Here is an 11,143-nt window from a genome sequence, read left to right on the forward strand (position 1 = left end):
GCGCGTTCCCGACATGCCTCGCGGAGGCCGTCAACCGCTGGATTTGAATCGCGGCACCGCTCGGCGGCGGCGGGATGGGTGCCCAGTCTTTGCCTCCGGCCTGGCAGCTCTACCTCAAGGACCACCGCGTCTCCACGTTTAAGAACTGGCCTTTCTTAGAGGGCTGCGCCTGCACCCCGGAGCGGGTAAGACCTCCCCAGGTCCTCCCCGCCCCAAGAGTCCCGCCCCCGTCCTGAGGCGACCGGTCCCGCGGACTCCAGCCCTTCCGTGGCTTTTGGGCCCGGGGCGACGTTTCCGTCGGACTCCAATCCTTCTGTGGGCTTCTAGGCTGTGAGTGACCTCTCCCTCGGGCTCCGGCCTTTCTGTGGACTTCCGGGCCCGGGGCGACCTCTCCCTCGGGTCCCAACCCTGCTGTGGGCTTCCAGGCCCGGGACGACCTCTCCCGCGGGCTCCGGGCCCTCTGTGGGCTCCCTCCTCCGCGCTGGGGCCTGAGCTGAGTTCTCCCTTGCAGATGGCCGCGGCAGGCTTCATCCACTGTCCCACTGAGAACGAGCCCGACTTGGCTCAGTGTTTCTTCTGCTTCAAGGAGTTGGAAGGCTGGGAACCAGATGACGACCCTATGTAAGTCCCGCAGGCCGGCCTCACTGGGCTTCGTGGGTGCCTCAGTTCCATCGGGACCTTTTGTTTTGTGTTGGGCTCCTCCAAAAAAAAAAAACAACAAACCATGAATTTTGAAGGATTAGTGAAAGAGCGTCAGCTTTCCAACCTCCTTTGTGCCCTAAACAGTTATTGTCATGGATGAGTCTGCTGCTGGCACTTTGGTGATGCTTTCAACCTAATCCAACCCGATTTGGCGGAATATCCTTCTGGGTGGATGTTAAAGAAAGGCATTTTCCTGTGGGTTCTTGATACCTTTTAAGTTAGAATGCTGGAGCAGATCCTGCTGTGACCTAGAGCTGTCCAGGTGCCTTTCCTGTTTTAGAGTTTTTAAATCTGAAGCTTTATTATCTGGACTATCATTCATACAGCAGAAAAACCACACCTTAAAGTGTACACTCTGTTGTTTTGGATTTTGTTCTTCGCGTCTAGTTTATGTGTATGTGCCTGCGTGTGTGCATATATTCATACAGACAGCAGCTGTCTTCCTGTAATGTAATACCCCATTTTTCCCCTCCCATTTTTTCCCCCATCAGAATCAGTAGCTTCCACAACTTGAATTTTTTTGCCCTAGAGAATCTCTGGAGTTGTTTGTCGTCTTGGCAGGAAGAGTATTACTGTTTTTTCGTAACGTGTTTGCTCTTGTGACCCGGTATTGACTGGGATGGCATGGTGATCATACCAGGGATCAGTGGAGAAATACTGGTTGTATTCTTGGGAGTGGATTTCCAAGTGCTGTAATGTTTTCAGATTATATAGTTACTATTGGCTGTCCTCTTGGAATTTGTGTGGCTGTGTGTTTCTTCCAGATTGTTCTGGGTTGTTGTTGTGGTTGTTTGTTCTTTTTGGCTTCATCAAGTAGCTTGTGGGATCTTAAGTTCCCTAATGAGGAATTGAACCTGGGCCCTCAGCAATGAAAGTGCAGAGTCCTAACCACTGGACCACCAGGAAGTCCCCAGACTGTTCTGGTTCTAGTGCAGTCTGCTATGCAGGGATAATTCCCACTGGAGAGAATGGTAGTATAGGCACAAGAATTCACTGGAGAAACCAGGCCAGTAGTGCCCTTTCTCTGAACCAATAGATTATGTAATAAGTCCAATAAAATGAGATAACTGCAAACGGTTCCTGGATGATTTTTAAGGGCTTTAACATGTGGTACCTTTAGATTTACAGTCTGTAATGCTTTTCCTACTGCTTGCTAAAGGACTCCAGATAGAATATAACAGCCATAGGAGGGGAATGGGGGGTGTCCACAGACCAAGAAGATGCTGAGATGAGGTATGTGGGAATGTGGGTCTGGGCACTGGTTCCATCCACTTCAGAATTCATACTCTGCTCCTGAAGCAGAGCAGCGTGTGTCTCTGAGGTGGGGAGGGAGACTGGTGGTAATGAACTCTTCTCCCTTTACTTCACTGTCTCTGTTGACATGCTCGTGTATTGTTTTTTCTAGAGAAGAACATAAAAAGCATTCATCTGGTTGTGCTTTCCTTTCTGTCAAGAAGCAGTTTGAAGAATTAACCCTCAGTGAATTTTTGAAACTGGATAAAGAAAGAACCAAGAACAAAATCGTATGTATCACTGGAAATAAGAACCAAGAGCAAATCCTGTTCAGCATCTTTAGTACTGAACTCCTGGTCCCTCACAAACACTGCGTAGATGCTTTTCCTCAGCACTTTCGAAACCCCTCAGATATGTGTGTGAAATATAAAAGGACAGAAAAGCATATGACCTAGACTGTCACCTTGGGGTTGTACAATCAGAAAAAAATGCATGCCCTGAGTAGAGGTGCCCTCAGTGTGTGGTTACCTCTGGTGGTGGGACATGTGAGGACTAGGCTGGCATTCCTGCCTTCAGTGACAACTCAGATGGCAGCTCCTTTATACAGAGTGTGTTGATGTGTTAGCAGAGGTGAGAACAGAGGGTTTGGAGACACAGAGTAGAGAGTGTGTCAGGAAGGAGCGTTATGTGTATTGGGAGAAAATAGTGCCAGTCCTACTGGACCTTGAAGGGATCTTTGCAGGCAAACTTTGACTCTTGCACAGGTAAACTAGGTTATTGGGAGAGTGAAACCATGAGTTAAAGCAGCAGCTCCCAAACAGCCTGGGCTGTAGAGAAGTAAGGTTGCCAGAGAAAACCAGGACTCCCAGTTAAGTCTGAATTTCAGGTACACAAGGAATAATTTTTTAATATATCTCACATTTTATGTGGGTGTTTACTAAAAAATTACTTGTTTATAAGATGTTCACATTTAACTGAGCATCCTCTCTCTTTATGTGCTAAATCTGGTAGCTTTACGAAGAATAAATATTCAGGTATTTAATTTCTTTTTAGCAAAGCCCTGAGCAGGGAGTCCAGACATAACACTTGCCTCTGCCACTCACAGACTTTGTGAATTTAGACCAGTCTTGATCATAGTTTCCTGCCTATAAAATGGAGGATAGACCCCCATGGTTTCTGAGATCCTTTTCAACTTGAAAATCATGTTCTTTTTTAGAGATCAATATACATAATTCTGTCTAATATGGTACTTTTTAAATGCTAAGGACAAAATCGAAAAGTTTTTCAAGAAGCGAGAAGTCAGTGGTCAGTAAAGCTATGTATTCAGTGAAGGTTTTGGGAACTGCTGTGTTGGAATTAGGAGGAGGGCTAGAGAGGGCCTTTGAGGTTAGGGGTCAGTTCATTTTCTTTGAAGTGCCACAGATGTTAAGTGTTTAGCCATCATGGGCCACAGAGTTTCTGTTAGATATTCCTTTTTTAAAAAAATATTTACTTACTCATTTTACTTTGTGGCCGTGGTGAGCCTTGTTGCTGCACTCGGGCTCTTCCCAGCCGCAGGAGGTGAAGGCTACTCTGTGGTTGTGGTGCAGGGGCCTCTCGCTGCAGGGGCTTGTGGAGCCAGGCTCTAGGTCGGGTCATTGTGGCCCATGGGCTTAGTTACTCCTCAGCATGTGGGGTCTTCGGGACCAGGAAGCGAACTGGTGTCCCTTGAAGGGTGGATTCTTAACCACTAGACTGCCAAGGAAGCCCTAGAAATTATTCTTTGTTCGTTTTTTCCCCACAAATATTTAAAAACATAAAGCATTCTTAGCACTGGGTTAAGAACAGGCCATGGGCTGATTGGATGTGTCCCACAGGGCATATTTTGCCAGCCCTGTTCAAAGTGAAAGAAAGACCAGCTTGTGTACTTTGAGAACAGTTGTTGGAAAGCCATGTCTGTGCGCATGGGAGGAATGTTAAGGAGAGTACAGTGAGATTGCAGCCAGATTGTGCATCTCTGAGAAAGACAAAGATGTTTTGGTAGTTGAAACAAATAGGAAGACAGACACTACAGTTGTCACAGTCCAGTCCTAGAAAATTGAGTGCTTGTGATCCTGTAATCTGATGGAAGAAGGTAGTTAACCTATTGAGGAAGGTGGCTTAGGAGGACTGGAGGAGGAGACCCAGGAGATGCTGGGCCTCCCTTATCTTGGTGTCAGCAGTGAGGGCAGAACCAGATCAGAACCAGGTGTAAACACCCAGGAGAAAAGTGGGGAGATTGGAAGAAAATGGTTTGCTTCTGTTTTGCAACTGCTTTTTTGTTCACCTGAAATCAAAATACTTTAAAGTCTCTGCATTTGTTTTTATTACCTTGATTAATTATAAAGTAATAAACTATCAGTATAAAATATAAAGCTTTTGTAAGGAAGAACCAAAAGCTTCACCCCCATGCTGATGGAAACCACCATTAACTGGTGTATTTCCTTCCAGATCATTTTTAAATGTGTATATTTGGGGAAATTCCCTATTGGTCCAGTGGTTAGGACTCTGCACTTCTACTGCAAGGGGCACAGATTTGATATCTGGGCAGGGAACTAAGGTCCTGCTAGTCTTGTGGTGCAGCCAATAAAAAGAAAATCAAATAAAATTCAGTTTCACTAGTGGCATTTTATCTGCTCAGTAGCTACATATGGCCAGTGATTACTTTATTGAACTGTGCAGACAATTGAACATTTTCATCATTGCAAAAAATTCTGTTGGATAGGGCTGCTCTAGTGACACCCAGTTGTGAGGTTTGTTGCAAATAATATATCCCTGATACAAAAATTCAGGTCCTCTTGTTTCCTTATGGGCATATGCTTGTGAGTGGATGTGGACAGTAAGGTTTGGGGTCAGAGCCAAGTGCAGGGAATGAGTGTAACCAGAGGCCCACCTGCTTCCTGCTAGAGCTCCAGGATGAACCATCTAGAGTACCTCGCTCCTGGATGTGGGCTGGCATGCAGACCTTGTCTGTTCTCTGATAGGAAATAAGGTTGGGAGCTGATCTTTTAAACCATTTACTAAATTAGCAATGGGATTGCAGTGCACAGTTTTAAGACAGACATTTATCCAGGTGAGATAATTACATGTTGCAGTTTACAAATACTGAAAACAAGGAACGAGTGTTGTCTGTCGTGATGCTCTGAATTAATGAGACCCTATATTTAATTGAGATGCTGCCGGTCAGTTTGAAGGACCACTGACTGGTCAGGCAGCCACGTGGGTGCTGGCTGGTGTGCGGCCAAGGAAGAGCTGGGGCTTGGGGTCTGACCCGGTAGCACACCGTGTGCTCTGTGCTCCTGCTGCTGCATCCACCACCCTCCTTTGAAAAAAGTTACCTCTGTTGTTTTTCTTATTTAACCCAATAAAAACCTATTGTTTGTTTTTTAATATGGCAGAGAAATCAAGTAGAATGAATTTGGGAAAGAGCTTTCTGGATTTGCTGACGTGATTGTCATTTGTCCCTGTGGAAAGAGCGCTTGGCAGAATGAAAGATTGGAAGCCAGATTCAAAGAGCAACTTCAGGTGGCAGATTTTCTGTTTTAGGAGAAAGCTGATGCTTGCCAGGGAGGAGAGGAGAGCTGTGGACTTTTCTGTGGAAGCTTCAGAAGCAGTGTAGGGTAGTGGGGAAGAGTAGGGCTCTGCCACAGACTAGCGGGTAACCCTGAGCTGAATGGTACTCTGGACCTTGGCTTCCTCTTCTGTATAATGGAGATAAAGGTGGCGTCTACCTCATGGGACATGGAGCGGTAAGTAAGCTAGCGTGTGTGGAGCAGGTAGAATGGTACAGTACAAGCGAAGCTATCGATCAGTGTCTTCTGTTATAATTATTGTGAGGCAGCTCAGATGAGAAGAGGCATTTGAGGGGAATTCCCTGGCAGTCTGATGGTTAGGCCTGGGAGCCAGGATTTGATCCCTGTTGGGGAACCAAGATCCCTGGTTGCATGGTGTAGCCAAAAAAAAAAAAAAAAAAGAGGCCTTTGAAGTGAATGAGAATATTTACCCCATATAGCTGGGCATCCCTATCCAAGCATGCCTAGAGCTTCAGTTTCACGTGTGTATTCTTTATTTCCAGGCAAAAGAAACCAACAATAAGCAGAAAGAATTTGAAGAAACTGCAAAGAAAGTCCGCTGTGCCATTGAGCAGCTGGCTGCCTTGGAGTGACACCTCCCGTCACTGCTGCACGGCGACAGACACGTCGTTTCCAGGGCACACCCCTCAGCGTTACCAGTTTTTCTCTGGGGCCTCTTAACTGTGCCTTAGGAAAGCAGAACATCAACATTTTGAAATGAGAATATTTAAACTATTTTTTATTTTTTTCTTGAAGTTGATGCCAGGGTCTACTTCTGTTATATAGCTGGAGCTAAGTACAGTAACTGACCTGTCTTTTCTCTTTGGTAGTTTTCGTTTTATTGCTTCCTGGACTTAGCAGGGTGAGGGAAGACGTTTGCTTACGTGGGTAGAGCCCTTTTACAGCAACGCATTTGGGCTTCACGAAGCTGGTGACTGGCTGTCCAGCTGAGATGTGATGCCTGAATGTGATCATAGGTCCATTATGACTGGACAAACAGGATTAAGAATGCCATTTTAAGTTTCACTTGCATAATAATGTGCACTTATGTTCCAGATGTTCTACATTATCTCACATTGATGTCTGCAGATCCTGTGACCATCTCTTTTACCCCATCAGATCTGTGGTGTCACAGCAGCTCCCTTCCTCCCAGACAGATTGTACGGCCCATCCCTGCCATGCCTCTGAAAGTGCCCTGTATGTTAGGGGTTCCTTGCCATCCCATCTTGTGATTTTCAGTTTCACAGGGGTAGCCATGGGATTAGACCCCAGGCTCTGCCTCTGGACTTGATCTGTGTCAGAGTCCTTTCTGTGACTGCAGTATGTGTGACTTGGTGAGGGGGATGCAGAAGGACTGATGTCTTGAGAGTAGAGCTGGCCTCATGCTTTGTGGTCAGCTTGAAGATACTTCTGCCACGGCTCCTGGCAAGGTTGCAACATTTTTCTACAATAGACAAGGAGGTCTTTGATGCAGAAAAGCAGTGTTTCAGAGGCCTGGCTCACTGCTTCTGGATAGCAGAGCACACAGTCAGAGTGGATTCTTCCTGGGGAGTCCCGCTGTGGACCAGCTGTCATCCGTTGGGCGGGGCACACAGGGTCAGGATGAAAAATCTGAGGAAGGAGTTCATGGACTTAATTACTAATACTCTTCAAATACCTACTTTCCATTAATGATGTGCATTAGGCAACTGATAATTCTCCTGTCTTTCCAATGTGAATCTTCCTAAAGGAATAAATTAATTTAAAAAATAGATTGCAAAACCTCGTTGGGAAAAACTTTAAAAAAAAAGAAAAGCATGTTTTTTTATGTTGTTTTCAGTCTTGCAAGATCATAAATGCAATGATGTATGAGTTTCAGCCCCAGCACAGACTAAGCAAAGAGCTGGAGCAGAAAAAGCATATGGAACACCCACTCCAGCCCCAAACTGCCCTCTAACAGGATACTTGCCTTGTGGGCTTGGGCTTGGGCCTGGCGCCTATTGAATTGGAGCTGCAGTTTCCTCACCAGTCATGCGGGGATCCTAGAAGCTGTTCAGCCTCAGCTGGCTTTTGTGTGTGTGTGTGGCAACAGGATTTTCATGTAAAGAGGAATTGGGACAAAGCCCTCAGCCAATCCTAAGATTCTGTAGTGTTGTTTTCTTATCTTGTTTGAATTATTTTGCATAACAGGATAAACTACAGTTAAAAGTGAGCACAAAGCCTTTCTTAGTCACTGGGGACACCAGTGTGAACTTTAGGTGGATTTGGAGACAAAGTAAGATAACAGGAAATATCTGGCAGAAACTGTCATGAAATTGCTGCATGGTTAGCCAGCCCTGGTGAGCTGGAGGGCGCACACTGGCTGCTCCTCTGCGAGAACAATGCAGTGGCCTGAATCCCTTCTAAACGACTTGGCTCAGAGCTATGGGGACTTGGTGCGCTGTGCAGATGATCTGTCAGCCCTGATTGGCTGTGTCTCCATTGCTCCACATCTGCGCCATGTTCACAGCATCGCCTCCGCAGCAGTCCCCTCCTCTCCTCCCCGAGGCCGGCTTACACAGGGCTGAGGCCTGATCTTCAGATGATAGATTTTATTTCACCATCCTTCATGAAGTAAAGCTGCAGGGTGGATTGTTACTGTCCTGTTGGAACCTCTGGGGGTCATCTGGGTAGTTGCTGAAGAATAAAAACTACTTCATTTCAAACACTGCAGACCCTACTGGGTTTCTTAAATATTTTTGGCTTTTCGTGGCAGTCCCTTAGCTTGCCAATTGATCAATCCCACCCCAGTGCTTGGGGAGGGATGTCCTTGCAGAGTGACAGAGCCAGCCTTGGGCTCCTGCAAGAGCCACTTGAGACAAGAGCCATTTGTGTCATCTGGACTCATTGCATGTGTGAACCAGCTGTGAAAAACGCACCTCAGACATGTTTTCTGCCATATCTCAGTAAATTGAATTTTTTCCTCCAAGTTTGGAAAATACTGCAGTGGTTTTTGTTATGGGGAAAAAAAGCATTTCAGCCTTTATATTCATCTCAGCCGCTTATTTTTTATATTTGTGCCAATCTTTAAATGAATAATAACTGATCCTTACAAACTGGCATTGCATAGAAGCTGAGAAAATGTTTTTGCTCTTTCTTTTGCACGATGGGTAATGCTGCAGTTTGTGTTGTCAGGTTGTGCTGTGGGGCAAGGCTAAGCTGGCACTGACCCCTCAGACCATCTTACAGATTTCCTCTTCTAGAAACTTATATTCTTAAAAAAAACATATCACTGGGCTTTAATGGCTGCCAATGTCCGGAAAGTTTACCAGACATCCATTAATGAAGCTTTAGGCCCTTACTAAGGGCAACAGCTTCAACTTTCTCAAATATGTGTCTGCCTCTCTGATTCTTCCCAGTCAGTGCGAGTCTGGAAGGGTTGTAACTGGTGGTGAGAGCTGTCAGGTATGGCGAGATCAGAGCCAGTGGACAGCCTGGGGAATTGGGATCCTCCATCCCCAGCGCTATGAAAGATGGCGCACCAGCCAGCCATTACCTGCAAGTTGGCACTCCTTTGGGATGTGGACCATTTGCAGGTTGTACTCCCTTAAAAAAAAGTCAACAATTGCCAGTGAAGTCTATTGGGATCTTAACTACATTTTTTGGATGCAAAAGTGGAGATTTATAAATAGATGAAATAGCTTGTCCAAGATCATGTAAGTAAGAAAGCATTCAGGTTGGGTTTGAATCCAGGCAGTCTGACCCCAGAGCTGGCCCCTCACTCACTAGTGACACTGCCCAGCCTTGGGGGCTGGGGCTGTGGGCAACAGCCTGGCCCCAGGGGGCTAGTGCGGTAAACCATCCCCATTCGTTTTTTCAGACAACTTTGTTTTAAAGGTTCTCAGTACATATATGAACTGATATCTTTCTCTGGAGTATTGCATTGATCCTCACTGTACCAGACTTTAGCTTGTTATTTTGAACTAAGGTTCACAGGAAGTTGTAAAGCTAAAACAGGTTCTGTGTACTCTTCACCTAGATTTCCCAATTGTAACTGGTAAAATGTCTGGACTTGCTTCCAGCACCTAGGGTCTGAGCTGAGAGGTGAGCGGTGCAACCCAGCAAGCTCTGAGCCAGGCTTTCCATTGCAGGGGAGTTCCTGTCTCGCCCTGGGTGAGTCTGGCCTTAAAGCAGAGTCAGTCAACTGAGCTGTAGGTTTCCTCTGCACTGGCTCAGCTTCCAGCATTTCAGCCAATTTTCAGCTGACTGGGACCAAACTGGGACCTAGGTTTCTGTGGCGACTCCACTTGAGGCCCAGGGTGGTGACATTTATCCATCCATTTGCTTGAGTACTTAGTTTTCCGGGTGCTGCATCCAGGGAGCTCACGAGCTCCTTGTTCTCTGAATGGTGGGAAGACAGGCCACCTAGTATCCATATGAGTGCACCCAAGGGAGCAGCAAGAAGAAGACAAGGAACTCTGGGAGCATTCTGCTTGTCCAGGAATGAGGACGAGGCTGCCAGATGGATAAGGAAGGAACAGATGTGCCCTGTGAAGGACGGGAGTGTCCATTCTGGGGACAGCAAGTGCATACTGTGATGAGGGGAAGTGGTGGCTTCCTCCCGTTTACTCTTAGTCAGTCACTGGACAGATGCTTGTGCATCCAAGGTGACCATAATAAGCCCTTCTTGGGCCTGTGAGTCCTGGGAGACGAGAGTGGCCAGTCACGTGGCTCCCAACCTGCGTGTCAGCGCTACCCAGCTGTGACCCCAGTCATTTGAGAGCCCTTTAGAAGGGTTGACTTTGACTAGAACGGTGTCTTGAGAGCCTCCCAGGATGAATTCACTTCATAATGCATGCTGAGTGGAGGAGTTGACGTGTAGGGAAGGACGATTTAGGGAGGTTCATTTTCTGTTGGAGGATGTTTGCCAAATGCAGTGAGATTAGTTGTAGTGTAGCTGATGCTGAGCTACTCTGAGAGTAATTTCACCACTGGTTTCAGCTGCTTCCCAGTCCATTGCTGGAAGCTATTTATGGCATCATCACCCTGGAGCAGGAAGTTCATCCCTGGTCTCAGGCATCCTGTTCTTATCAGCCACTGTAAGTCAGTTCAGTGTAAATTTAAAGAGGCCTGGAGACGTCCCTGGTGGTCCAGTGGCTAAGACTCCGTGCTCCCCATGCACAGGGACCCCGGGTTTGATCCCTGGTCAGACAACCAGATCCTGCAGTTCAGTTCAGTCACTCAGTCGTGTCGACTCATTTCGACCCCATGAATCACAGCACGCCAGGCTTCCCTGTCCATCACCAACTCCCGGAGTTCACCCAGACTCACGTCCATCGAGTCAGCAGCCATCTCATCCTCTGTCGTCCCCTTCTCCTCCTGTCCCCAATCTCTCCCAGCATCAGAGTCTTTTCCAATGAGTCAACTCTTCGCATGAGGTGGCCAAAGTACTGGAGTTTCAGCTTCAGCATCATTCCTTCCAAAGAAATCCCAGAGCTGATCTCCTTCAGAATGGACTGGTTGGATCTCCTTGCAGTCCAAGGGACTCTCAAGAGTCTTCTCCAACACTACAGTTCAAAAGTATCAATTCTTCGGTGCTCAGCCTTCTTCACAGTCCAACTCTCACATCCGTACATGACCACAGGAAAAACCATAGCCTT

General features: G+C 46.7%; 2 protein-coding genes across 2 annotated transcripts in view; both read left to right on the plus strand.

Moving 5' to 3' along the window:
- On the plus strand, positions 1-8,472 carry BIRC5 (baculoviral IAP repeat containing 5). Its single transcript, XM_010856263.1, has 4 exons — positions 1-185; positions 512-621; positions 2,108-2,225; positions 6,029-8,472. Exons 1-4 carry the CDS (start codon positions 75-77, stop codon positions 6,116-6,118), a joined length of 429 nt encoding a protein of 142 aa, XP_010854565.1. The 5' UTR covers positions 1-74; the 3' UTR covers positions 6,119-8,472.
- A 177-nt stretch (positions 8,473-8,649) lies between these two features.
- Positions 8,650-11,143, plus strand: part of TMEM235 (transmembrane protein 235) — an 11,465-nt gene continuing 8,971 nt past the window's right edge. Inside the window, exons 1-2 of the mRNA XM_010856515.1 lie at positions 8,650-8,653; positions 9,635-9,656. Coding sequence (XP_010854817.1) covers positions 8,650-8,653; positions 9,635-9,656 — 26 coding nt within the window. The remainder of the gene's footprint in view (positions 8,654-9,634; positions 9,657-11,143) is intronic.

This window comes from Bison bison, unplaced genomic scaffold (assembly GCF_000754665.1).
Source record: "Bison bison bison isolate TAMUID 2011002044 unplaced genomic scaffold, Bison_UMD1.0 scf7180017864371, whole genome shotgun sequence".
In the NCBI taxonomy this organism is placed as follows: Eukaryota; Metazoa; Chordata; class Mammalia; order Artiodactyla; family Bovidae; genus Bison; species Bison bison.